The following is a 27,926-nucleotide window of genomic DNA, read 5'->3' as shown; positions in this document are numbered from 1 at the left end:
CTGAGGGAGTCGAGGAACTGGAGGGGGTTGGTGCGGGGCGGGGAGGAGCATAGGGTGTCGCTCTATGCGGACGACTTGCTGCTATATGTGGCGGACCCGGTGGGGGGAAGGCCGGAGGTAATGAGGATCCTCAGGGAGTTCGGGGATTTCTCAGGGTACAAGCTCAACATGGGGAAGAGCGAGTTGTTCGTGGTTCACCCAGGGGACCAGGAGAGGGGGATTGGCGAGCTCCCACTAAAAAAAGGGCGGAGAGGAGCTTCAAGGAGCTTGGGGGTCCAGGTGGCCAGGAGCTGAGGGGCCCTGCATAGGCTTAATTTCACGGGGATGGTGGAGCAAATGGAGGAGGAGATTAAGAGGTGGGACGCGTTGCCGCTGTCCCTGGCGGGTAGGGTGCAGTCAGTTAGGATGACGGTGCGCCCAAGGTTTTTGTTCCTGTTCCAGTGCCTCCCCATGTTTATCCCGAAGGCCTTCTTTAGGCAGGTCAACAGGAGCATAATGGGGTTTCTGTGGGCGCGAGGGACCCCGAGGGTGAGAAGGGTGTTCTTGGAGCGGAGTAGGAATGGGGTGGGGGTGGGGGGGCTGGCACTGCCCAACCTCTGTGGGTACTACTAGGCCGCCAATGTGACGATGGTGCGCAGGTGGGTGATGGAGGGGGAGGGGGCTGCATGGAAGAGGCTGGAGATGGCGTCTTGTGAGGGTATGAGTCTGGAGGCGCTGGCAATGGCGCCCCTGCCGCTCCCTTCAATGAGTATACCACGAGCCCGGTAGTGGCGGCTACCCTCAAAATCTGGGGGCAGTGGAGGCGGCACAGGGGGGAGGTTGGGGCCTCGGTGTGGACCCCAATACGGGGGAACCACCGGTTTGTCCCAGGGAGAATAGATGGAGGGTTTTCGGGGTGGTACAGGGCAGGGATAAGAAGGTTGGGGGACCTGTTTGTGGACGGGAAGTTCGCGAGCCTGGGTGAGCTGGAGGAGAAGTACGGGCTCCCCCCGGGAACACCTTCAGATATTTACAGGTAAGAGCGTTTGCCAGGCAGCAGGTGGTGGAATTCCCGCGGCTGCTGCCACGCACAGTACAGGACAGGGTGCTCTCGGGGGGGTGGGTGGGAGTGGGGAAGATCTCGGAAACTTACCAGGTGATGCAGGAGGAGGAGGAGGCGGCCTCGGTGGTGGAGGTGAAAGGTAAGTGGGAGGAGGAGTTGGGAGAGGAGATTGAAGAAGGGACGTGGGCAGATGCCCTAGGGAGGGTGAACTCTTCCTCTTCGTGCGGAGGCTCGGCCTCATACAGTTTAAGGTGCTGCACAGGGCACACATGACCGGGACAAGGATGAGCCGGTTTTCTGGGGGTGAGGACAGTGTGTTAGGTGCTCAGGGAGCCCAGCAAATCACACCCATATGTTCTGGGCATGCCCAGCGCTGGAGGAGTTTTGGAGGGGTGTAGCGAGGACGGTGTCGAGGGTGATAGGATTCAGGGTCAAACCGGGCTGGGGGTTCGCGATATTTGGGGTTGCAGGGGAGTCGGGAGGCGAAAGAGGCCGGTATTCTGGCCTTTGCGTCCCTGGTAGCCCGGCGAAGGATTCTTCTTCAGTGGAAGGATGCGAGGCCCCCAAGCGTGGAATCCTGGATCAACGATATGGCGGGGTTTATTAAATTGGAGAGGGTGAAATTCGCCTTAAGGGGATCGGTGCAAGGGTTTTTCAGGCGGTGGCAACCGTTTCTGGACTCCTGGCAGAACGGTAGACATTGGTCAGCAGCAGCAGCAACCCGGCGGGGTGGGGGGTTCTATTTTATTTTTGTTTATTTGCCCTGGGGGATCTGAGGGGGTGTATATATTTGCTATGTTTGCTTTGTGTTAATTCAGGGTGTTAATTTATTATTTATGTATAGTGGGGAGGGGGGCACGGGGGTTGTTTTACTTTGTTCTGTATTTAATATTATCGGGTCTCTTTCTCATTCTGTTGTTGATATTTTGTGAAAACCCGAATAAAAAATTATTATTTTTTTTAAATAGTGTGTTCACACATCTTAGGGCACTGAAGGCGGACGTGGTAAATTTCAGCAGCAATGGTCTGGGAAGCACTGAAGGCGGTGGTCAGAGAGGAGCTGATCTCAATACGGGCCCACAGGGGGAAGGTAGACAGGGCAGAGACGGACTGACTGTTTAAGGAGATACTGCAGATTGATAGGAGGTATGCGGAGACCCCAGAGGCAGGGCTTTTAAGGGAACGGCAGAGGCTACAGGCGGAGTTTGACTTGTTAACCACAGGGAGGGCGGTGGAGCAGCTGAAAAAGGTGAGGGGGGCAATCTATGAGTATGGAGAGAAGGCCAGCAGAATGTTTGCACAGCAACTTCGAAAGAGGGAGGCAGCCAGGGAGATAGGGAAAGTAAATGACGGAAATGGGAACTTGGTTCGAGATTCAGCAGGGGTGAATAAGGCGTTTAGGGATTTCTACAGTAGGCTGCATAGGTCGGAACCTCCCACGGGGCCGGAGGGGATGAGGCACTTCTTGGGGGGGTCTGAATTTCCCTAAGGTAGACGGGGAGCTGGTAGAAGGGCTGGAGCCTCGATCGGGTTGGAAGAGATAATGGAGGGTCTGAAGGCCATGTAGGCGGGTAAAGCCCCGGGGCCGGACAGGTACCCAGTGGAGTTTTATAAAAAGTTCTCTGGGATATTGGGGCCGGTGTTGATGAGGATGTTCAATGAGGCAAGGGAACGAGGGGTGCTGCCCCGTAGAATGTCACAGGCCACGATTTCACTGATTCTGAAGCGGGACAAGAACCCGGAGCTGTGTGGGTCCTACAGGCCGATATCCCTGTTGAATGTGGACGCCAAACTGCTGGTCAAAATTTTGTCCTCCAGTATTGAGGATTGTATTCCGAACGTTATTGGGGAGGACCAGACGGGGTTTCTTCAGGGTAGGCAGTTGGTGGCCAATGTAAGAAGGCTGTCTGTTAAATGTGATCATGATGCCCCCGGAAGGTAGGGAGGTGGAGGTAGTGATCGCAATGGATGCAGAAAAGGCTTTTGATCGGGTAGAATGGGATTATCTGTGGGAGGTACGGGGATGGTTCAGATTTGGGCGGGGCTTTATTGACTGGGTCAGGTGACTGTATCAGGCTCCTGTGGCAAGTGTACGGACGAATAGGACAACATCGGACTATTTTAGACTGCACCGGGGGACGAGACAGGGATGCCCCCTCTCCCCACCATTCTTCGCGCTAGCTATAGAGCCGCTGGCAATTCTGGAAGGGGCTGGGCCAGTGGGGGGGGGGGGGGGGGGGGGGGGGGAGAATGTGTGTGTGGAGCACAGAGTCTTGCTCTATTCAGACGGCCTGCTTCTGTATGTATCGGACCCATTAGAGGGGATGGAAGAAATCATGAGGATTCTAGGGGAATTTGGCCGGTTTTCGGGGTATAAGCTAAATATGGGGAAAAGTGAGATGTTTGCGGTCCAGGCGAGGGGACAGGAGAGGCGATTGGGAGAGCTGCCGTTTAGATTAGTAGGGGGAAGCTTTAGGTACCTCGGCATTCAAGTGGTGCGGGAATGGAACCGGCTGCATAAATTAAATCTGGCCCGACTAGTAGACCAAATGAAGGACAATTTTCAGAGATGGGACGTGCTCCCGGTGTCATTAGCTGGGAGGGTGCAGACGGTGAAGATGATGGTCCTCCCGAGATTCCTGTTCATGTTTCAATGTCTCCCCATCTTTATTCTGCGGTCCTTTTTTAAACGGGTCAACAAAGTGATCTCTAGCTTTGTTTGGGCGGGCAAGAACCCGCGGGTAAGGAACTATTAGCACGGAGGGACTCAAAGCCCCCGAAGTCGGAGGCCTGGCTATCGGACATGGCTAGCTTTCTCTGTTTGGAGAAAATCAAGTTCGCCTTGAGAGGGTCACTGTTAGGGTTCGCCCGGAGGTGGCAACCGTTCGTCGACTTCTTCATGGAAAATTAATCGTCAGCAGAAGGGGGGGAGGGGTTAGTTTAGCTTAGAGTAGGGGGTTAATAAAGGTGGGACCTGTAAGGGAGGAAGATGGCTTTTGCACTATGTTTATAGTTTCATGTACATTGTTTACTGTGTTGTTGTTATAATACCAAAAATACCTCAATAAAATGTTTATTAAAAAAAAGGATTGTGGGACAGCCTATAGTCCCTAGCCAATAATAATCAGGCAGGTTATAACAGAGCCAAAACCGGGGTGTCAGTAAGACTGAACAGATTGGGGCATTCTTCCTAGAAAAAGAATGCTTGGGGTATTTAAAATCATGAAAGTTAAAAAAAAATTAATATCATGGGATGTGGATGTCGCTGGCTAGATCAGGCATCCCTAGATGCCCTTGAGAAGGTGGTGGTGAGTTGCCTTCTTGAACCGCTGCAGTTCCTGAGGTGTAGGTACACCCACAGTGCAGTTAGGGAGGGAATTCCAGGATTTAAAAAATATATTATTTTGTTGGGTTGGTTTCATAATTCTTTACAGTGACATTTGCCATGGATATGTAGTGTAGTGGTATTGACACTAGACTAGTAATCAAGGGACCCAGAGTCATGCTCTGGCGCCGGGTTTGAAACCCACCATGGCAGATGGTGAAATCTGAATTGGGGTGACACAGTAGCACTGCTGCCTCACAGGGACAGGAAGCCAGCATTGCTGCCTCACAGGGACAGGAACAGGCCGACGGAGTATTATGCCACGGTGTTGCCAAAGCTATTGGGGGAGGGGGACGATCCCTCCCGATATGAACTGGATCGGGCTCATAGGTCGTGGAGGCTTATACCAAAGGCGAGTGAGCCGCCAAGAGTAGTAACTGTTTGTACAGCGTGAAGGAGAAAGTCCTGTGCTGGGCAAAGCAGAAGCGGGTGATGCAGGGGGTTGGAGCTGGCATACGCATATACCAGGACTTTATGGTGGAACTGGCGAGGAGGCGGGCTGCCTTCAGCCAGATGAAGAAGGTAGTGTACATCAGCATGGTGCAGTGCGGCATTGTGTGTCCAGCTAAGTGGAGAGTGACCTACAAATCCAAGGACTTTTATTTTGGGACGGCGGAAGCAGCGGAGGAGTTTGCGAAGGCAGAAGGACTGTGGCTGAATTGAGAATTGGTCGTATACCGATGTAGCCTCATGTAACTGTATTTTTTCACTGTGTGTTGGTGTATGTACTAAATGAGTCGACGCTGTATATATTTGGACAAGGGAAGAGTTGGGACTTTCATTTGCAATGATGGTTCTTCGGGGCTTGGGTGTGTATGTTGGGGTTGTGTGCTAAAGGGGATTTCTTGGTTTTCCTGGGACCGGGCAAGGGGGAAGGAGACCCGGGCGGGGGCCTCCATGCTGGCCAGTTTAAGCCGGCCAGTGAACGGGAGTGAGGTGGGGGCGGGGCTGCGGCCATCGGAGCCTGATAGAACAAGTTCCGGTGAGTCTAGCCAGGGTGAAAAGTTGGGGGAAGGAACCGAGGTTGGGGAGAGGGAGTTTACAAGAGGAATTGGAGGGGAGGAGTCTGGGGGGGGTCTACAATTCATGGGTGTCATTCACGGGATTCTTTCGGGGATTGGATGGCGTTGAATATTGGGGGGGGGGGTTTGAGGGTGGACTGTATATGTCAATGGTGACCATAGGCGATTCCTGATTCCTTTTTCTTTTTTCCTTTTTTTTCCACCTTGGGAGGGTTTGTTTTATTTGATGCTTATATTGTCAGGTGGGCCGTTGTTTGAAGGTTGGTGGGATGATGGAATTGTTGTTGTTAATAAGGGGATTGACATTGTATTCGTTACCGTTTACTGTTTGTTGGTGGGGTGTAAATTCTAAAGAAAATGTGAAAATGGAGAATAAAAAAATATTTTTTTTTAAAAAATAATAATATAAATAAACAAAGTGGAAAAGTAAGCTAAACGGGATGTACAGAAAATAAATCATGTAAGACAAACTGATAGTCACTGTCATGATATTCAAACATACATCATAACACATACATAATGATAGACAGAGCAACGGACCAATTAGCGCACATAACACGACAGCCAATCACAGACAAGAGCAGACACAGTATAAAACAAGAAACACGACACTTCCTGGGCAGTCCATCTGGAGACGGCACAGGGCCAGGACCGCAAAGCAAGACACTCACACAGTCACAACGTGCTGAGTACCAAGTCAGATGTATAAATAGTTTAATGGAATAAAACTGCGTTGTACCAATCTCAACCGTGTTGGTTCGTCTGTACCTCAGAACACCCAACACTTCATGGTACCAGGAGTGAATCGATACCTACCGGCAAATCTGCCATCCTGAGCCATGGACACCCTCAACAAACCGCAGCCGTTGCAAGTCGCTGGGAACCTGGGCACAAATTGGAAGCTCTTCAAGCAGCGCTTCGAACTCTTCATGCAAGCCAATGAAAAACAGGGCCCCTCGGACGAAACAAAGATTGCCATGCTCCTCACTACCGCAGGTCAGCACGCCATCGATGTATACAACTCCTTGGTGTTCGCGGAAGGCAAGAACAAAGCTAAGTATGACACGGTCCTCCTCAAGCTCGACAAGCACTTCAACATTGAGGGCAACGAGAGCTTTGAGAGGTATGTCTTTCAGCAGCACCTGCAAGGTAAGGATGAGCTCTTTCAGTCCTTCCTGACGCACCTCCGCATACTTGCGCAGTCCTGCGGTTACGACACCACCTCAGAGACCATGATCCGGGACCAGATCGTTTTTGGCGTTGCCTCCGGTGGCCTACGCCAGCAGCTTCTAAAAATAAAAAGCCTGACCTTAGCATCTGCAGTTGAAGCCTGTGTCCTGCATGAGAATGCGACTAGCCGCTATGCCCAATTTCAGGCGGCCGAATCGGCACGGAGGGGGTCCCACGCGACCGAATCGGCAAGCCAGGCCACCCACGAGGCCGAACGCGTCCAGGCAATCAAGTTTCTCCCAGCCCGGACGAGGGCGGTCGTTTCGCACGCTTTTCAAGGCCTCCCGCATTTGTGCGCGCCAAAACCTACGGCAACACTGAGGGACGTGCTGCACAGACGCGCCCGACGCAAGACCGAACTGCGCGTGCGCAGTGGCGTAACGAACGCCATGACGTCACGACGTGCGGCAACTGTGGAGCTGCACATTTAAAAGGGCAATGTCCTGCAAAAACCCGACAATGCCTACGCTGTGGCAAGGTGGGCCACTACGCTGCCTACTGTCGAGCGGCTCAATCTGTTGATCTTCCACATCTCCGACAACCTCGCAGGAACGTGCGGACCATCCAGCCTCCACATCACGACATCCAAACCGATGACACAGATGATCAAGATGCCTTCCGGGTTGCGGTCATTGATGGGAACCGGATCAACACCATCAATCCGGGCGATGAATGGTGTGCCACCCTGACGGTCAAGTGAATTCGTCGCCCACCTACTAGACTGGACTTATGAGACTGTTCACACGTTGAACTTTTGCAACCACTGTTTTATAACATGTCTCTGTTTTATCGTTACAGGCATTCGTTTGATCGTTCCAAATTTCCACGTTGTTCTTCTTTTTGTTATGGTACAACCTAGTTAGCATATCACACCTGACATCGCAGCTTGTATATAGTTAAGCCCCATGTACATGATGTAAATATTACGCACACACACACGTTTAGCAGCACTCAGGACACATTTATATTTATAACCACGTAGGAACATAATCTTGTAAAAAAGGGGGGATGTCATGATATTCAAACATACATCATAACACATACATAATGATAGACAGAGCAACGGACCAATTAGCACACATAACACGACAGCCAATCACAGACAAGAGCAGACACAGTATAAAACAAGAAACACGACACTTCCTAGGCAGTCCATCTGGAGACGGCACAGGGCCAGGACCTCAATGCAAGACACTCCCACAGTCACAACATGCTGAGTACCAAGTCGGATGTATAAATAGTTTAATGGAATAAAACTGCGTTGTACCAATCTCAACCGTGTTGGTTCGTCTGTAGCTCAGAGCACCCAACACTTCCGTTACGTCTTCACTAAACAGAACCTATGTGTGGGTATGGGGCCCCCCTGTTTACGAGCTCCCGAGAGTCAGCTGCACCAAGCATACTGTTTTGCTTCTGTCCCTGCTGCCTCCTGGTACTAGAACGTACCAGGGGGCGTGTTAGCGTCATCTGGGCAAGCTTCAGCTTCGCAGTCGTGGTTGCCTCCATGTGTGCCCTTGCCCTTTATCTCTTCATGTACCCCTTCCCTGCTCGCTCTGTGTTTTCTTTGGTGCACCTTCCAACTATGATATAACCCGAAGGCATATCCCATTCCCCCTTCCTCACAAAACATTAAGATAATTTTTTTTTTTACAGGTAACATTAAAACACTAAATTTTATACATTCATTATATGCTGGTAACGTGAGCAAGTTTTACTAAAGTGTCCATTTACATGCTGTGACTGACCAGGGTCCATTTCCTTTGTACAGATCTCATTCTTTCAAGTTCTTGCCCACCTTGTCGGAGACTTGCCAGCGTCTTGCTTTTCTTGCGCTTCACCCTGTGCCTTTGAAAGGCCTGTGTCCAAGACTGTCATATTTGTGTTACCAGTCACTTTCTCTTCCGTTTTCTTGCATGCTGTTGCTTGCTACTTGCAACTGTTTTCGTTGCTGGTTGGTTGGTAGGATGAGATAGTTCTCCCAGTCTGCTCCTCTTTGTTCTCTTAATCTTTAGGGCACAGTGATGTGTTTAGGCGTGTCTCTTGATTTTGTATTTTTTCCATGTAGCAGCCTCTGGCGTGGCTGGAGCATCGGTGACTTGCACTTCATCACTGGCCATGACTGTACTTTCTGCCGGAGGCACCGGGTGTTCTTGCTCAAACTCGCAAATGTGCGAGTGGTCTGTGGAGCTGCATACTGAAATAGTCATCAGGTCGTCCTCAGAGTCAGAGTCAGAGTTGCCTACTTTTGCAATCTCCGTGTTGCTGTAATCAGCAACTTCTAAGTCCCCCTATTCGTCATCAGTGTCGTTGACAGCTTGGGAGTAAATTACCGGTGCCGTTTCAAGGACTTGTAACGGGTCACCACGTACCTAGGAGGCCAGCTTTTCCAAGATTGGGACGACTTCTTGTGTCTCTAGTTCAATCAATAGCTGTTCTTGGTTGTATCAGCAGCTTCAGTTTCTACATGCGCCATCTCCAAACTCCCACTCTCCGCAGAGTCCAGCATGTCTGGGCGTCCCCCGTGACCACCTCGTCATTGCTTGCAGACCACTGGAGGCATGCCGCTGGAGCCTCATCTGTGCTGCTGGGGAAGAGATGCACACGCAGCTCATGGTGTTCGTCATCCATCTCACCTTCCATGTCATCACTTTCTGCATCATTGTCGATAACTTCAAACAGATGTTCGTAGTAATTGGCCTCAGACTCAGCATCATCGTCAGTCTTTTCACCTGAAAAAGTATAACTTCACATACGGAATTATTTGTTTTCGAAATAGCGTGCCAAGTTCAAAATCAGCCTTTTGTTTGGCCGCCAAAGCTTGGCTTGAAATTCCACCCTGTGGAACTTTAGTGGGACTGAAGAGGTTGAAGAACGATTCATTGGATATGGTTCTTGATGCTCGATCAATAACTCCAGAAGCGAGATTGGAGACAATTGAAGGCTTTATTACACTAGATGTTTCCCCCAGCAGCGCAGGTACAGAAGGCAGCTGCTGGGGAGACACGGGATCTTATACTCCGCCTTACTGGGCGGAGCAGGCAGGCTTAACCAATGAAAACAGTACCTTCTACACCAATGGTCGTACAGCATTTCAGTGTACCGTAATACCTCTAATACCGACTACCACATTCACCCCCTGTTAACAAAAAAGAGTCCGGCGGGGGTGGTGGCCTCGCATTACACAGTGGTAGAGGTTAAGGTTACGGAGGTACCCGGTATATATCAGTACAGTGGTTTTGCCTCGTTACATCGCAACTATTTACAAAATTTATTTACAGTTTAGAATGAAGCAATTAGTCGATCGGGGGCCCTGGTCGTCCTCTGCGATCATCGTAGCTTCGGTGGTGATGAAGGCGCCTGCTCGGGCATCCGTGGCTCCGGGAGCGTGGCTTTGGCTTCTTCGGCAGCTTCATCACCCCTACGGGACCGGTGGGAGGACCAATCCACCTGGGAAGGAGGCGGCTGTGGGGTGCGCCGGTGGGAGGGTGGGATTGGTGGTGGGGGTGTGTGTGGGGATCCAGCGGGCGCCAGGTCCCGTAGGGAGACCGTATCCTGTCGGCAGTTGGGGTACGCCACGCAGGCATAATGAGGGTTAGCGTGAAGGAGGAGGACCCTCTCGACCAATGGGTTCGATTTGTGCGCCCGCATGTGTTGCGGAGCAGGATGGGTCCAGGAGCTGCCAGCCAGGTTGGGAGTGAGGTCCCAGAGGAGAACTTCCTAGGGAAGACAAGGAGACATTCATGAGGTGTTTGGTTGGTCGTGGTACACAGCAGTGACCGGATGGAGTGGAGGGCATCCGGGAGGACCTCCTGCCAGCGGGAGACTGGGAGATTCCTGGACCGTAGGGCCAGTAGGATGGTCTTCCAGACAGTTCCGTTCTCCTTCTCTACTTGTCCGTTTCCCCGGGGGTTGTAACTGGTTGTCCTGCTCGAGGCAATGCCCTTGCTGAGCAGGAATTGACGCAGTTCGTCGCATCATAAAGGAGGACCCCTATCGCTGTGTATGTAGGCGGGGAAACCGAACAGCGTAAAGATACTGTGGAGGGCTTTTATGACGGGGGTTGCGGTCATGTCGGGGCAGGGAATGGTGAATGGGAACCGGGAGTACTCGTCAATCACGTTCAGGAAGTACGTGTTGCGGTCGGTGGAGGGGAGGGGCTCTTTGAAGTCCATACTGAGGCGCTCAAGGGGATGGGAAGGCTTTATCAGGTGCGCTTTCTCTGGCCTGTAGAAGTGCGGCTTGCACTCCGCGCAGATTTGGCAGTTCCTGGTAGCTGTCCTGACCTCCTCGATGGAGTAGGGCAGGTTGCGGGTCTTAATGAAATGGAAGAATCGAGTGACCCCCGGGTGGCAGAGATCCTCGTGGAGGGCTCGGAGGTGGTCCACTTGTGCGTTGGCACATACAAGATCTCATAGTTGTAGGTGGAGAGTTCGATCCTCCACCGTAAGATCTTGTCGTTCTTTATCTTGCCCCGCTGTGCATTATCGAACATGAAGGCCACCGACCGTTGGTCAGTGAGGAGAGTGAATCTCCTGCTGGCCAGGTAATGCCTCCAATGCCGCACAGCTTCCACTATGGCCTGGGCCTCCTTTTCAACTGAGGAATGGCGAATTTCTGAAGCATGGAGGATACTGGAGAAGAAGGCCACGGGCCTGCCCGCTTGGTTGAGGGTGGCCGCCAGAGCTACGTCGGACGCGTCGCTCTCAACTTGGAAGGGAAGGGACTCGTCGATGGCGCGCATCGTGGCCTTTGCGATGTCTGCTTTGATGCGGCTGAAGGCCTGGCGGGCCTCTGTCAACAGGGGAAAAGTAGTGGATTTGATGAGCCGGCGGGCCTTGTCCGCATAGTTGGGGACCCACTGGGCATAAGAGAAAATTCCCAGGCAGTTTCAGGGCCTTGGAGCAGTGAGGGAGGGGGAACTCCATGAGGGGGCGCAGGCGCTCGGGATCTGGGCCTATAACTCCATCATGCACTATGTAGCCGAGGATGGCTAGACGGTCGGTGCTGAACACGCATTTATCCTTGTTATATGTGAGATTAAGGATTTTTGCGATATGGAGGAATTTTCTGAGGTTGGTGTCGTGGTCCTGCTGGTCGTGGCCGCAGATGGTGACGTTATCGAGGTACGGAAACGTGGCCCGCAAACTGTACCGGTCAACCATTCGGTCCATCTCTCGTTGGAAGACCGAGACTCCATTAGTGACACCGAAGGGGACCCTTAGGGAGTGATAGAGCCGCCCATCTGTTTCGAAGGCAGTGTATTTGCGGTCGCTAGGGCGGATGGGGAGCTGGTGGTAGGCGGGCTTTAGATCCACCGTGGAAAAGACCTTGTATTGTGCGATCCTGTTGACCAGATCGGATATGCGGGGGAGAGGGTACGCGTCAAGCTGCGTATACCTGTTGATGGTCTGACTATAATCGATGACCATCCCATGCTTCTCCCCAGTCTTTACAACCACTACTTGAGTTCTCCAGGGACTGTTGCTAGCCTCAATGACACCTTCCCTCAGTAATCGCATGACCTCTGACCTAATAAAGGTCCGGTTCTGGGCACTGTACCGTCTGCTCCTGGTGGCGACGGGATTGCAATCCGGGGTGAGGTTCGCAAACAGGGAAGGTGGATCGACCTTGCGGGTCGCGAGGCTACAGACAGTGAAGGGGGACAATAGGGCCGCCGAATTTGAAGGTTAAGCTTTGGAGGTTGCATTGAAAATCTAACCCTAGGAGTGTGGCAGCGCAGAGGTGGGGAAGGACGTAGAGCCGGTAATTTTTAAACTCCCTTCCCTGGACCGTGAGGTTCACTATGCAAAACCCCTTGATCTCCACTGAATGAGACCCAGAGGCCAAGGAGATATTTTGGTTAACTGGGTGAACGGGGAGACAACAGCGCCTTACCTTGTTGGGGTGTATGAAGCTCTCCGTACTCCCAGAGTCGATCAGACAGGATGTTTCATGCCCATTGACGAGCACAGTCGTCGTTGCAGTCGAGGGTGTTCGGGGCCGAGATTGGTCCAGGGTCACCTGGCTAGTCGTGGCCGAAGTTGGATGTTCTCCTCGGGCAGTGTGTGGTCATCCGAGTCGTGGTCCTGAGAGTCCAGCCAAGGTGGCGGCGCCCACTGGTCGCACATGGCTGGGGGTGCACAAGATGGCGGCGCCCATCCATCACACGTGGTGTCCGAGAGACAAGATGGCGGCGCCCGGAGGCCGCACGTGGCCCGTGGAGAGGGTTGTGGTGGCGGTCCCGATTGACCTCCGGAGACCGCAGCGACCGCCCGGGCCTGCCATACCGCCACGAAGTGGCCCTTTTTGCCGCATCCTTTGCAGAGGGATGAGCGGGCCGGACAGCGCTATCGGGGGTGCTTGGCTTGCCCGCAAAAATAGCAGCGAGGCCCCCCCGGGGTTGCCTGGCAGTCTCGCAGCACAAGCTTGTGGGGGGATGGGGGATGCATCGGAGTCGGTCGCGGGGGGGGTTCCACGCTGCCCAAGGGGCTGCCGCACGGTCGGGGACTTAAGTGCGGGAGTTTCGGGAGGCCACATCCAGAGAGCTAGCAAGGGCCCGTCCCTCCTTGAGGCCTAGTGTCTCTTTCTCCAGCAATCGCTGGCGGATTTGGGAGGACAGCATACCTGCAACAAATGCGTCCCAGATCAAAAGTTCCATGTGGTCGCTGGCCGAAACTTGCGGGCAGTTACAGTTCCTCCCCAACACCAGGAGCGCACGGTAGAACTCCTCCAGCGATTCCCCAGGGATTTGTCGCCTCGTCGCTACTAGATGTCGGGCGTAGACCTGGTTTACAGGGCAAATATAGTGTCCTTTCAGCAGATTCATTGCGGCCTCAAAATCGTCCGCGTCCTCGATGAGAGTGTAGATCTCTGGGCTCACCCTCGAGTGCAGAACTTGTATTTTCTGGTCCTCCGTGGGTGTAATTGTAGCCGTCCTGAGATATCCACTGAAACACGGCAGCCAGTGCTTGAAGGTTGCCGCTGAGTTTGCTGCGTGGGGGCTGAGTTGCAGACAATCCGGCTTGATTCGGAGCTCCATTCTTTAAAATCTAGTGTAATAAATTGATGCTCGATCAATAACTCCAGAAGCGAGATTGGAGACAATTGAAGGCTTTATTACACTAGATGTTTCCCCCAGCAGTGCAGGTACAGAAGGCAGCTGCTGGGGCGACACGGGCTCTTATACTCCGCCTTACTGGGTGAAACCAGCAGGCAGGCTTAACCAATGAAAACAGTACCTTCTACACCAATGGTCTTACAGCATTACAGTGTACCGTAATACCTCGACTACCGACTACCAGAGTTCTTGTCGCTGTTCTTGGAGTGCTCCGATCCCTGTACTTCGGTTTTGTTTGAATTGTTCTTACTGTTACATTTTTGCCCTCCCTCTAGTCGATTGTGCAGCCTGTGCAGCTGATGATTTGTGGTTCAGCAAAGAACAATTTCAGCGGCCGTGAGTCCAACTAATACACTTTAGTGACCACCTCATTTGTGAAATAGTCATTGGGCCCAAATGTAAACATCCAACTTCAGCCCAAAAGTGAAGCTCCACGGCTTCTGTCCATTTACACTCACACTTGCAGATGCTTTAATACGGGTTCATCATGTTCTCGTATCATGCCATTGACCTGTGCGTGTTCTTCAAGACTATTAACCAGAATTGCTCACTGGAAGGTCTGTCCCTTTGTCTTGCTTGTCGTCCTCCACTAGGATTTCTTCTAAATCCTCATACACCGTGCACACTGTAATGTCTTGTAGTAATTCACTGTGCTCAGGTGACCAGCTATCTTCTAGCATATTTAGCCACTCAACTAGATTCAGGGATTCACATGATTTTATCCCAAGTACTGAGTCCACATCCATGTCTACAATGTGAAAGAGTATTGTGTGCTTCATGCCTGCCACTGAGAGCACTAGTTCGCAAACATCAAAGGTCTCCAGAGTTCTTGGTCCGAAGTCTATCATCATCTTGACCGATCAGCAAAGTCTGGCTGCACATTTAGCTTTTGTAAAGCATGTTGACTCCCGAGGTTGGCTTTCGCTTTAGGGTCAAAGTCACAACAAATGAAAATGTCATTCAGCATTGCCTTCGATTTGAGTACGATCATAAAGGTTTTCGGAGTGTTCTTATTATCTTCATCCTTTGTTCCGATTTTGTTTTCATCTTTGTTTTTCAGAGTTTTCTGGTTTCTCGCTGCAATGAGATTGATGAAAAGCTGTTCTTCTATGTTTATCTCATCTACTGCATACACCGCTCATGCATGGTCCATGGTGGAACGCGGAAAACATTGTTTTGCAGAGTGCCCAACAAGGCCACCCTGGTACAAACTTTTCCATAGGCTGGATTTTGCCATGGTGGATGTCGAGAGCCACATTTTTGGCACAAGATGTTGGCGGCTCCTGTCTGCCACTTAAAATGACCACCCGCACTGAGACCACGTTTACAGCACTAATGGCGCTGGCTTCTTCTTCCATGTTGCCGCCAAAATTTTGAGAGCAGAGTGCGCCTATTCTTTGTGCAGCAATCTCACTCGCCTGGCAGATCTTCACTGCCTTTTCCAGCACCAAATCTTCCTGCCACCATAATATCGCACAAAGATTATCATCAAGTAAACCAAAAACAATTTAGTGGCGGATTAGCGAAGATTTCAGGTCACTGAAGTTGCATGATTGGGCCTTCAGCCTCAAGTCTGTGACAAAACTGTCAAATGGTTCGCCAGGTCTCTGTACACATACGGAACATATAGCGCTCAAACGTTTCACTGTTCTTAGGGGAACACTGCTTATCGAAGGGCTTCATCACTTCATCAGATTTCTTGTGATCCTCCTCATTATCAAACGAGTTGTACAGTTCAAGCGCTTGTGGACCTGCCACTGTTAGCAGCAACACGATTCGGCTTTCATCAGGCTGGGCCTGTAGGCCAACGGCCGCAACATAAAGTTGAACTGCTGTTTGAACAGCAGCCAGTTCTCACCTATGTTAATAGACATCTGAAGCTGGTGGGGGGCCCTCAGTTTGTCTCTTCAGCATTTTCTTACGTGTTGGATTGCCTCAGGTTGCAGTTCACAAGACCGGACTTCAAGCCGAATGCCTAATGTTCTCACTGCCGTCGCTATCTTTAAATCTTCAGCACTCATGGTACCATGTTGTGTTTGATCCTTTGTACTTCACGAAGGAATCGAAAAAAGACTGCGACTTGGCCAAACCAGAATCTTTTATTGAGTCTCATGTGGTAAGATAGCATTCTCATACAGAGCATGTTATCATGGAGTCTGCTAACTACTCCTCTGGAACTTACACCTAGCACTGACCATTCACATGTATGTCTTATTTCTCTCTCAATCTTCTTCTGAAGATGGCCGGATGTGTCTCCCTTTATGTCGGAGTCACAGGTCACATGACCTTAATCTAGAGATCGCATGGTGAGTCTGTCCCACCACCTGCTGGTTGGAGGTCGCACACCTTCCAACTTTGATATAACCCACAGGCATATCACCACAAGTTTGCCAAGATCAATGGGAATCTAAGGCAAATCTGTGTTCCTGGGTTCTCAGTATGATGCTTTGCTTGAAAATTTATTGAGGTTTAAGTGGCCACGTTATAAACAAAGTCCAAAGTTTTTTTAAAACCTCCAGAAATTAAGGCCAAGAATTTCAACAACCCCTTGATTTTGTCTTCAGTTTTTAGACAGTTTAAAACTGTACCACTTAGTTAGCTACTGATACATTTTGTTTCTGGAAACAATTTACATCTTGCAATAAATACAGTTTGCGATTTATTATTTTACAATTGACATTTTGGATGCGGTGAGTAAATTAAGACATGATATGTAGTTCATGGTTGGGAGTAACAGAGGACTTCGGACCACTGAAGACTTCCTCACCTCATGTCTGTTGTAGCCTAATTGATAGAGATTGATTGTTACAATTAGTCAACAGCTCCACAATTTTTGTATCATGCATCTACCAGGATAGTAGATGGCATCAAAAACATCCTAGAGTATGATGAGTTTCTTGCCTAGCTTTCCAATGTGTCATTTGAGAAAGGAGTCACTGTTAATCTTCTGGTGCACTCACCCATTCCCTGGAACCATGGACTTGCCCTGGATCTGGCTGATTGCTCAGAGCACTTTTCCCCGGGGTAGAGGGGTCAATTACTAGGGGGCATAGGTTTAAGGTGAGAGGGGCAAGGTTTAGAGTAGATGTACGAGGCAAGTTTTTTACGCAGAGGGTAGTGGGTGCCTGGAACTCGCTGCCGGAGGAGGTGGTGGAAGCAGGGACGATAGTGACATTTAAGGGGCATATTTACAAATACATGAATAGGATGGGAATAGAGGGATACGGACCCAGGAAGTGTAGAAGTTTGTAGTTTAGTCGGGCAGCATGGTCGGCACGGTCTTGGAGGACCGAAGGGCCTGTTCCTGTGCTGTAAATTTCTTTGTTCTTTGTTCACTGGTAAATAAGGACTGAGTTCCTTTTTGTGATTTATCCTTTTTGGAAAGCTAGCATTTATTGCTTTTCCCTTGCTGCCCTTGGGAAGGTGTTTTTGGGTCTCCTTCTTGAACTGCTACAGTCCACACGGTGATGGTGTTCGCCTGGTCTCGTGAAGATTCTTTGCAATCTTTATAATTTTGATACAACAGAGTGGCTTGCACGGCCACTTCTGGAGGTAATCAAGAGTCAGTCATATCGATGTGGGTCTGGAGTTAGTTATAAGCCAAACCTTGTAGGTAGATCTTATTTCTCTCCCTGATGGATATCAGTGAATGTGTTGGATGTTTACAGAAAAGTCCAGCTTTATGGCCATAGGGGCTAGTTTAGCACACTGGGCTAAATCGCTGGCTTTGAAAGCAGACCAAGGCAGGCCAGCAGCACGGTTCAATTCCCATACCAGCCTCCCCGAACAGGCACCGGAATGTGGCGACTGGGGGCTTTTCACAGTAACTTCATTGAAGCCTACTTGTGACAAGAAGCGATTTTCATTCATTTTCATTTCAAGTTTACTGATCCCAACTTTCTAAAAACTGAATTTAAATTCTCAACCTGTCCACGGAGAGAGACTTGAACTTACATTTGCAGGATTACTAGGTCATGAACATTCTCACCTTCTGCCATGCCCAGCACAATTGGCATGCAAGGTTTGCTGCTGCATCTCACAAATTGGTCATACCGCATACAGAATGCCCAATTCCAACAATAGCATGCATAATGTCCCTGACCATCTGAAAGCTCCAAACCTTAGCACTAGCACTGACAGATACTGGCCTTCGAAGAGAAGTTTACAAGACACATTCAAAAATAACTTGCATTTATACAGTACCTTTAATGGAGTTAAACATCCCAAGATGCCTCATAAGAGTGTTATCAGACAACATCTGACACTCAGTTACATCAGGAAATGTTAGGAGCGGTGTCCAAAGCTTGGTCAAAGAGGTAGGTTTGAAGAATTGTCTTAAAGAGCAAGAGAGGTTGAGGGTGAGAATTCCAAGGATTAAGACCTCGGCAGCTGAAGACATGGGGGATCCACAAGAGGCCAGAATTGAAGAGTGGAGTGATAGGGACAGGCTGTCGAGATGGAGGAGGTTACTGCGATATGGGGAAGTGAGGCCATGCAGTGTTTCTTAGTGTGGAGTAACCCAGTTTTGGATGACAAGGTCAAAGAAATATATCCTTAAACTACTTACACGGGGTTGTGAGAGGGTCCATCCTGTTTGCTTTCCCAGGTCAAAGATTTATCAATTTTATTTGCAAACAACTGCAGTTGCTCCACATCTGTGTGGTATAAAGGAGATCCTGAAGTCGCCATTTCTTCCAGGGGCTGCAAGTATGAAAATTCTCAATTTAAAGCATAGAAGATATAAAGAGATAATAAAGAATATTTTGTTACAATCTGATCAACATTTAAAGAGAAATCAAAACACCATATTTTAACCAATGGAACTACGCCACAAGATTCCACTTTTTAAGGGAAAAGAAGATTACATATAATAAGCTTAAATAAAACACTATTAACTTATTAATATGGTCTATAGCTAAGTGTGTTATGCACTCAGTTGTACTTCGTACTTCCCCCAAGAGGTCTGCCCCTCTGGAACGTCACTAATTCTTCCCAGTGTTCCAATTATTATCAGAGATAAGGGGCGGGATTCTCCGACCCCCCGCCGGGTCGGAGAATCGCCGGGGGCTGGCGTGAATCCCGCCCCCGCCTGTTGCCGAATTCTCCGGCACCGGATATTCGTGGGGGTGGGAATCGCGCCGCGTCGGTTGGCGGGCCCCCCCCCCGGCGATTCTCCGGCCCGTGATGGGCCGAAGTCCCGCTGCTGGAATGTCTGTCCCGCCGGCACAAATCAAACCACCTCTCTTACCAGCGGGACAAGGCGGCGCGGGCGGGTTCCGGGATCCTGGGGGGGGGGCGCGGGGCGATCTGGCCCCGGGGGGTGCCCCCACGGTGGCCTGGCCCGCGATCGGGGCCCACTGATCCGCGGGCGGGCCTGTGCCATGGGGGCACTCTTTTCCCTCCGCCTTCGCCATGGTCTCCACTATGGCGGAGGTGGAAGAGACCCCCTCCACTGCGCATGCGCGGGGATACCGTGAGCGGCCGCTGACGCTCCCGCGCATGCGCCGCACGGCAAAGTCATTTCCGCGCCAGCTGGCGGGGCACCAAAGGCCTTTCCCGCCAGCTGGCAGGGCGGAAATCAGTCCGGCGCGGGCCTAGCCCCTCAAGGTGAGGGCTCGGCCCCTCAAGATGTGGAGAATTCCGCACCTTTGGGGCGGCGTGATGCCGGACTGATTTGCGCCGTTTTTGGCGCTGGTCGGCGGACATCGCGCCGGTTGGGAAGAATCCCGCCCAAGATTTTCATTTACTACCTGTGGATGCCTCAGCCCCTTATTCTGGTTACCTTCTCAATACTTCTCAGCTAATTCTGCTGATTGCTTTGTTTTACCACGAGAATCTGAGAGGAGCACTGTAGATCCTTCAACTAGCTTCAAACTATGCAATTGTTGAGCTTCTGTTCCCTCAGATAATTCAAACTGAGATTGAGTCCCACCTATACTCCTTGCAATGAATGACGGAGTTAGCATTTTCTCTGCTTAAATTGCAAGCCTACCTTACATTGGCTAATCTTCTCTCAATGAGCTGAAAATTGCACACCTGAGATCTAAGCTGCGACTAAAACTCTCAGCAAACACCAGATAAATTGAAACCTGGGGCAACATTCTCCGACCCCCCGCCGGTTGGAGAATCGCCGGGTGCTGGCGGGTATCCCGCCCCGGCGGTTGCCGAAGTCTCCGGCACCGGAGATTCGGCGGGGGCGGGAATCACGCCGCGCCGGTTGGCGGGCACCCCGCTCGATTCTCCGGCCCAGATGGGCCGAAGTCCCGCCGATAAATTGCCTGTCCCGCCGGCGTAAATTAAATCACCTACCTTACCGGCGGGACAAGGCGGCGTGGGCGGGCTCCGGGGTCCTGGGGGGGGGCGCGGGGCGATCTGACCCCAGGGGGTGCCCCCACGGTGGCCTGGCCCGCGATCGGGGCCCACCGATCCGCGGGCGGGCCTGTGCCATGGGGGCACTCTTTCCCTTCCGCCTCCGCCACGGTCTCCACCATGGCGGAGGCGGAAGAGACTCCCTCCACTGCGCATGCGTGGGAAATTGTCAGCTGACGCTCCCGCGCATGCGCCGCCCGGACATGTCATTTCCGCGCCAGCTGGCGGGGCAACAAAGGCCGTTTTCGCCAGCTGGCGGGGCGGAAATTCCTCCGGCGTCGGCCTAGCACCTCAATGTTGGGGCTCGGCCTCCAAAGATGCGGAGCATTCCGCACCTTTGGAGGGGCGCGATGCCCGTCTGATTGGCGCCGTTTTGGGATCCAGTCGGCGGACATCGCGCCGTTTCCGGAGAATTTCGCCCCAGAAAACCACCCTAAGCTTCAACAATATCCATGACAATGTAACAGTGTTGGATGTCCGCAAACAGTTAAGTATCCCTCATTTAAAATTACTTCTTTGAATTGATGGAAGAAATGGATTTTACAACCCTTTAGGATTCACTGAAAGATTTTAAGCTAGCTCTAATTCAAGATATCTCTGAACTGCCTTACTGAAATGATTGCAGACATTGGGCGGGTTTCTCCATCCCACTGATGCACGGAATGTGTTGCCTGATAGGACGCTGAATCGAATGACGGGGGAAAATCTCGATCGCCGCCAAATGCCATGCTCTAAAACCCGTTGACGGCGGGAATGAATTTCACACCGCACGGCAATACGACCCATTTGCATCTATTTAGCGGGCCCAGCACCCTATGCTCTGTCCTCCCACGATTCTCCGGTCACCACAGCCGGGAACCACTTGTGGACTCGACAATCATGGCCCTGGCATGGTGGACCACATAGTGGGCTGAGGGGGTCCCCATTGGCCCACCGTATGGTCCACCACCCCAGTGGTCGAGACCATCCGAGGCCCAACTCCCACCTCCTCACTGCAAATCGGCCCCAAATCCACCCCCCAGCAGAGAGGCCCTCAATCCCCAGATTGCCTCCCCCACCCCCTCCCACAGAAGAAGGGAAAAGCATCGTCAAATCTCTAGCTATTGATTTCTGTGCTCCACCTCTAGCTTTGTTTATACTCTGTCCCCTGCCATTTCTGAACAAAACACCTTTGACTCATGGACAGCCTCCTGTAATTTCTCCTTTTATGCCTGCAACACCCTATTCCTTTCAATTGCCTGTTTCAGCTGATCTATTAAGATGAAGGATGAACATATTTGGATGTTGCTGCACTGCCTCTGTTCGACAGAATTGCACATTTCAATCCTCACTGACAGCCATGATGCGGCACTGCCCGTCACTTATGCACCTCAACTGTTTTGTAAAAACAGCCAGCTACTAGCTTAACAAAACCACGTCCTTCAGTTAGCATTCCCTGTGTTACTACATTCCCGAGAACATTTCGATCATAACATGACTGGGATGGTTCCTAATGCCAGCCCTGCTTTCACATGCTTCATAGAGTGGTCCTAAATGTATTGTTTTTTAGCGACACGCAGAGAGAACAGACGAGGGCGGCAAAAAATCCTTTCAGCTTGCAGGTTGCGAGAAACTTGACAACTGAACCATATTCTCATAAACATAGTCGCTGTCTGACTGACATGCGACTCCTGGCTAACATCAATGTGGTTGATTCTGGCCCCGGGGGGTGCCCCCACGGTGGCCTGGCCCGCGATCGGGGCCCACCGATCCGCGGGCGGGCCTGTGCCGTGGGGGCACTCTTTCCCTTCCGCCTTCGCCACGGTCCCCACCATGGCGGAAGCGGAAGAGACTCCCTCCACTGCGCATGTGCGGGAATGCCATGAGCGGCCGCTGACGCTCCCGCGCATGCGCCGCCCGAAGATGTCATTTCCGCGCCAGTTGGTGGGGCACCAAAGGCCTTTTCCACCACCTGGCGGGGCGGAAATTCGTCCGGGGCCGGCCTAGCCCCTCAAGGTTGGGGCTCGGCCCCCAAAGATGCGGAGCATTCCGCACCTTTGGGGTGGCGCGATGCCCAACTGATTTGCGCCATTTTGGGCGCCAGTCAGCGGACATCGCGCTGATACCGGAGAATTTCGCCCCTGATGCTCTTCTTTATCAATTTTGTTAGTAACATCCTCAAAATATTCCAACAAGTTCATCAAATATGAAATATTCCCATGAAAGATTGCATTATTTGAAGAAGGGGAAGAAAATTCTCTCCAGTATCCAGGCCAATATTTAGCCCTCAACCAAAAATATCAAACCGTTTATCTGGTCTGATCATATTACTATTGTGGGACACTGCTGTGTGCAAAGTGCCTGCTGGACAAGGAGTTACAGTCTAAAGAGCCAGTAGTGAAATTAGAAAACACAGTGGAACACTATAAACGGGTTGTAGATGTTGAAATTCTATTTAGAAAATGGTAATTGATGCTGGATCATTTGTTAATTTTAAATTTGAGATTGATAAATTTTTGCCAACCAAAGCATTAAGGGATAAAAGCAAATTACTGTGGATGCTAGAATCTGAAACCAAAAGAGAAAATGCTGGAAACTCTCAGCAGGTCTGGCAGCATCTGTAGGGGGAGAAAAGAGCTAACGCTTCGAGTCCAGATGACCCTTTGTCAAAGCATTAAGGAATACAAGACAAAAGTGGGTATATGGATGGAGTTGACCAGACGACCCTGATTTGTCGCACATTCCTAGTTTCCCAATAGCATCCTCGAAATGGTTCAAATGTCCCCGTTTTTCATTTTACTGTTTATTCTGCATGAGTGGAATGAATTTGAATTGAATATAGGGTTGCAAGTGTCCTAGATCTGTCAATTTTTTCCCAGTCAGTGTGGTTTGTGTCACTTCGCACCACAGTCGGTGCAGTTTGTGATGATCTGCGGAAGTCGGTGTAGTTTGTGACAACTTACCCACAGTCGGTGTAGTTTGTGACAATTTACCCACAGTCGGTGTAGTTTGTGACAATTTACCCACAGTCGGTGCAGTTTGTGACAATTTACCCACAGTCGGTGTAGATTGTGACAATTTACCCACAGTCGGTGCAGTTTGTGACACTTTACCCACAGTCGGTGTAGTTTGTGATCCTTTACCCACAGTCGGTGTAGTTTGTGACACTTTACCCACAGTCGGTGTAGTTTGTGACACTTTACCCACAGTCGGTGTAGTTTGTGACACTTTGCCCCACAGTCGGTGCAGTTTGTGACACTTTACCCACAGTCGGTGTAGTTTGTGACACTTTACCCACAGTCGGTGTAGTTTGTGACACTTTGCCCCACAGTCGGTGCAGTTTGTGACAATTTACCCACAGTCGGTGCAGTTTGTGACACTTTGCCCCACAGTCGGTGTAGATTGTGACACTTTGCCCCACAGTCAGTGTAGTTTGTGACAATTTGCCCCACAGTCGGTGCAGTTTGTGACAATTTACCCACAGTCGGTGCAGTTTGTGACAATTTACCCACAGTCGGTGCAGTTTGTGACAATTTACCCACAGTCGGTGCAGTTTGTGACAATTTACCCCACAGTCGGTGCAGTTTGTGACAATTTACCCACAGTCGGTGTAGTTTGTGACAATTTACCCACAGTCGGTGCAGTTTGTGACAATTTACCCCACAGTCGGTGCAGTCTGTGACACTTGCCCCACAGTCGGTGCAGTCTGTGACACTTTGCCCCACATCAACCTTTAGGTTGTCTGATAACACTCTTATGAGGCATCTTGGGATGTTTAACTCCATTAAAGGTACTGTATAAATGCAAGTTATTTTTGAATGTGTCTTGTAAACTTCTCTTCGAAGGCCAGTATCTGTCAGTGCTAGTGCTAAGGTTTGGAGCTTTCAGATGGTCAGGGACATTATGCATGCTATTGTTGGAATTGGGCATTCTGTATGCGGTATGACCAATTTGTGAGATGCAGCAGCAAACCTTGCATGCCAATTGTGCTGGGCATGGCAGAAGGTGAGAATGTTCATGACCTAGTAATCCTGCAAATGTAAGTTCAAGTCTCTCTCCGTGGACAGGTTGAGAATTTAAATTCAGTTTTTAGAAAGTTGGGATCAGTAAACTTGAAATGAAAATGAATGAAAATCGCTTCTTGTCACAAGTAGGCTTCAATGAAGTTACTGTGAAAAGCCCCCAGTCGCCACATTCCGGTGCCTGTTTGGAGAGGCTGGTATGGGAATATCCCCTGCCACTCTGCCGAGCCCCCAAGAGACAGCGCCAATGGCTCTATGGCCAGCGCAAACAGCAGCGGCGACAGCGGGCACCCCTGCCTCGTACCCTTGTGTATGTCAAAGATTCGTGAGCTTTTATCATTCATCCTCACCCTCGCCCTTGGTGCCACATACAGCAACCGCACCCATGCCACAAATCTCGGCCCAAACCCAAACCTTCCCAAAACTTCGAACAAGTACCGCCACTCTACTCGATCAAATGCTTTCTCCGCGTCCATGGACACCACCACCTCCGGTACCAAAGCCCTCGACGGATTCATCACCAAATTCAACAGCCGTCTTATATTACTCGCGAGCTGCCTGCCCTTCACGAAGCCTGTTTGATCTTCTGCAACCACCCCCGGGACACAGCCCTCCATCCTCCCCGCCAACAACATAGCCAATACTTTCACATCCGTGTTCAATAGTGATATGGGTCTATACGGCCGACATTCCATCGGATCCTTCCCTTTTTTGGGGATTAGTGTGATTACTGCCTGCTTCATCGTCTCAGGCAACTCCCCCTTCTCCAGTGCTTCATTAAACTCTCCCAACAGATGTGGTGCCAGGTCCGTCGCGAATTCCTTCTAAACTGGCTGCGTTCCGATTAATCTGGCCAAAACCCAGTTTAAAATGGCTAACCCGAAAGACTGCTGGGAAAAGCAGCTAAGAAGACACAAGCAGGCAGCTGCAGACAGTATCGCATATTCGGCTCTGGGGAAGTTAGCCCAGATCGATACTCAGGGCTATCAACAGCCCATCAACCCAGGTATTTGCAGTTGCATTCAGGACTGTTTGCAGTCCATCTATTCAGACATCCACAGTTAAATCGGCTATCCCCGGGAACAATTGCAACATATTAGCAATTGAATACCGGGCCAGACCCGTCGGCGCCTGCAGTGGCCGAAACAAAGACAGGTGAACGACCACCCCTCGATCGAGGAATCGCCTCACCATTGGACACATCGACCCCAGGGATTGGGGACAGATCCAATCACTTGGGACTCAGGGTTAAGGGCCGCCCCGGGAGGCGGGAAGCCCCTGGGCCCTATAAAAGTGAGGGGCCAAGTTCAGATCTCTCTCTCTCTCCTCTTCGCCTGCTCGAGACCTTCGCAAGACCAGCAACCGGCAACAGTAAATTTGAATCCAACGATCGCTATCCGGTAGAGACACCTAGCCACCGACCTGTAGCAGCCTTTTGAATCCCGCGGGCCAGATCTGATTGGACAAGCCATTTGTTTCCCTGACCTGGTGGGCTCTTCCTTAGTTAAGTATTGGCCAGTAGTGATACGTTTATTATATAGAAAGTAGTATTAGGGTATTAATATTGCTTGTTGTGAGACTTCCGGGTGCGGCGATGACCAGCTAAGTCGCACGTTTCGGCAGCTCCCGGTGAAACGGACTTTTGGGCTCTTGATAGGAGCCCCAACAGCAATTTTGACGGCTAAAAACACTGTGCGGTAAACCAGAAGGGAATCCCCCCTGGATACGGATGGAAAAAGGAGGAGAAAGTGGCCGGATTGCAGTGGATCCTTTAGAACAGCGGCAAGGAAGGCAAGCAAAAACCAAGATGGCGTCGGAAGGTGGCAGTTTAACATGGGGCCCTGAACAACAAGAGTTCTTGAAATGCTGTGTGGAAGAGCTCAAAAAGGAAATGAAGAAAGAGCTGTTGGCCCCGATACTACAGGCGATCGAAGGGCTAAAGGAGGAACAAAGACCCAGGAGCGGGAGCTTCGGGTCGTGAAGGCAAAGGCAGCCGAGAATGAGGACGACATACAGGGCCTGGTGGTGAAGACGGAGATGCATGAGGCACATCAGAAACGATGTGTGGAAAGGTTGGAGGCACTGGAGAACAACGCAAGGAGGAACAACCTGAGGATTCTTGGTCTTCCTGAAGGTGCGGAGGGAGCGGACGTCGGGGCATATGTGAGCACGATGCTGCACTTGTTAATGGGAGCGGAGGCCCCGGCGGGTCCGTTGGAGGTGGAGGGAGCATACCGAGTGATGGCGCGAGGACCGAGAGCAGGAGAAATTCCAAGAGCCATAGTGGTGAGATTCCTCCGTTTTAAGGATAGAGAAATGGTCCTTAGATGGGCAAAGAAAACTCGGAGCAGTAAATGGGAGAACGCGGTGATCCGCGTTTATCAAGACTGGAGTGCGGAGGTGGCGAGAAGGAGGACGAGCTTTAATCGGGCCAAGGCGGTGCTTCATAAAAAGAAGATAAAATTTGGAATGCTGCAACCGGCAAGACTGTGGGTCACATATCGAGGGAGGCACCACTACTTTGAGACGGCGGATGAAGCGTGGACTTTTATTGTGGAAGAAAAACTGGAATGAGCGGGTTATTAAAAAGAGCGTTTGAACAAAGTGGTGGGGCGAATGTGGGGGGCGAAGAGGGGGGTTAAAAAGGGGGGAAAGAGGAGTTTTATGTACTAATCCTGCGATGTGGTAACTTTTCTCTCTTCCAAAGGTGGTGATGGGGGGAGGAGGGGAGGTGGAGGAGATGGGGCGTTGGCCATTGGGGGCGGGGCCAAGGGAGAAGCGCGGGCTTGGTTCCCGCGCTATGATAATCATGGTGGGAATAGACAAGCAGGAAGGAGGGGGCGTCGCACGGTGCGAGCCGAGGTCACGGGGGGAAGCCGAGGTCGGCCAGAGTTTGCTGACTTCTGGGAGCAACATGGGGGGAGTAATTACGCTAGCGGGGGATCTAGTGGGGGGCGGTGGGAGGGGGGAATTACTGGGTTGCTGCTGCTGGGGAGAGGGGGGAGTTGGTATGGGAGGGGATGGGCAGGGGGGCACCGCCTGGGGGAGATACAGCTGCGTGGGAACCGGGTGAGGAGCTGGAAAAAGGGGATGGCTAATCGACAAGGGGAGGGGGTAGGAAGCCCCCCAACTCGGCTGATCACGTGGAACGTGAGAGGGCTGAACGGGCCGATAAAGAATGCACGGGTACTCGCACACCTTAAGAAACTTAAGGCAGATGTGGTTATGTTACAGGAAACGCACCTGAAACTGATAGACCAGGTTAGGCTATGCAAAGGATGGGTGGGGCAGGTGTTCCATTCGGGGCTAGATGCGAAAAACAGGGGGGTGGCTATATTAGTGGGGAAGCGGGTAATGTTCGAGGCAAAGACTATAGTGGCGGATAACGGGGGCAGATACGTGATGGTGAGTGGCAAACTACAGGGGGAGACGGTGGTTTTGGTAAACGTATATGCCCCGAACTGGGATGATGCCAATTTTATGAGGCGGATGCTAGGACGCATTCCGGACCTAGAGATGGGAAAGCTGATAATGGGGGGAGATTTTAATACGGTGTTGGAACCAGGGCTGGATAGGTTGAAGTCCAGGACTGGAAGGAGGCCGGCAGCAGCCAAGGTACTTAAAGATTTTATGGAGCAGATGGGAGGTGTAGACCCGTGGAGATTTAGCAGACCTAGGAGTAAGGAGTTCTCGTTTTTCTCCTATGTCCATAAAGTCTACTCGCGAATAGACTTTTTTGTGCTGGGAAGGGCGTTGATCC

At 51.1% G+C, this 27,926-nt stretch overlaps 1 protein-coding gene across 2 annotated transcripts in view; it reads right to left on the bottom strand.

Moving 5' to 3' along the window:
• LOC140410418 (interferon-induced, double-stranded RNA-activated protein kinase-like) overlaps window positions 1-27,926 on the bottom strand; it is a 179,348-nt gene that overhangs the window by 143,270 nt on the left and 8,152 nt on the right. For both annotated transcript variants that reach the window (XM_072498487.1, XM_072498488.1), the window contains exon 2: window positions 18,364-18,497. In XM_072498487.1, coding sequence (XP_072354588.1) covers window positions 18,364-18,485 — 122 coding nt within the window. In that variant the 5' untranslated portion in view covers window positions 18,486-18,497. The remainder of the gene's footprint in view (window positions 1-18,363; window positions 18,498-27,926) is intronic.

This window comes from Scyliorhinus torazame, chromosome 4 (assembly GCF_047496885.1).
Source record: "Scyliorhinus torazame isolate Kashiwa2021f chromosome 4, sScyTor2.1, whole genome shotgun sequence".
Classification (NCBI taxonomy): Eukaryota; Metazoa; Chordata; class Chondrichthyes; order Carcharhiniformes; family Scyliorhinidae; genus Scyliorhinus; species Scyliorhinus torazame.
Note: the sequence above shows the minus strand (reverse complement) of the source record. Positions and strands in the feature narration are given on the sequence as shown.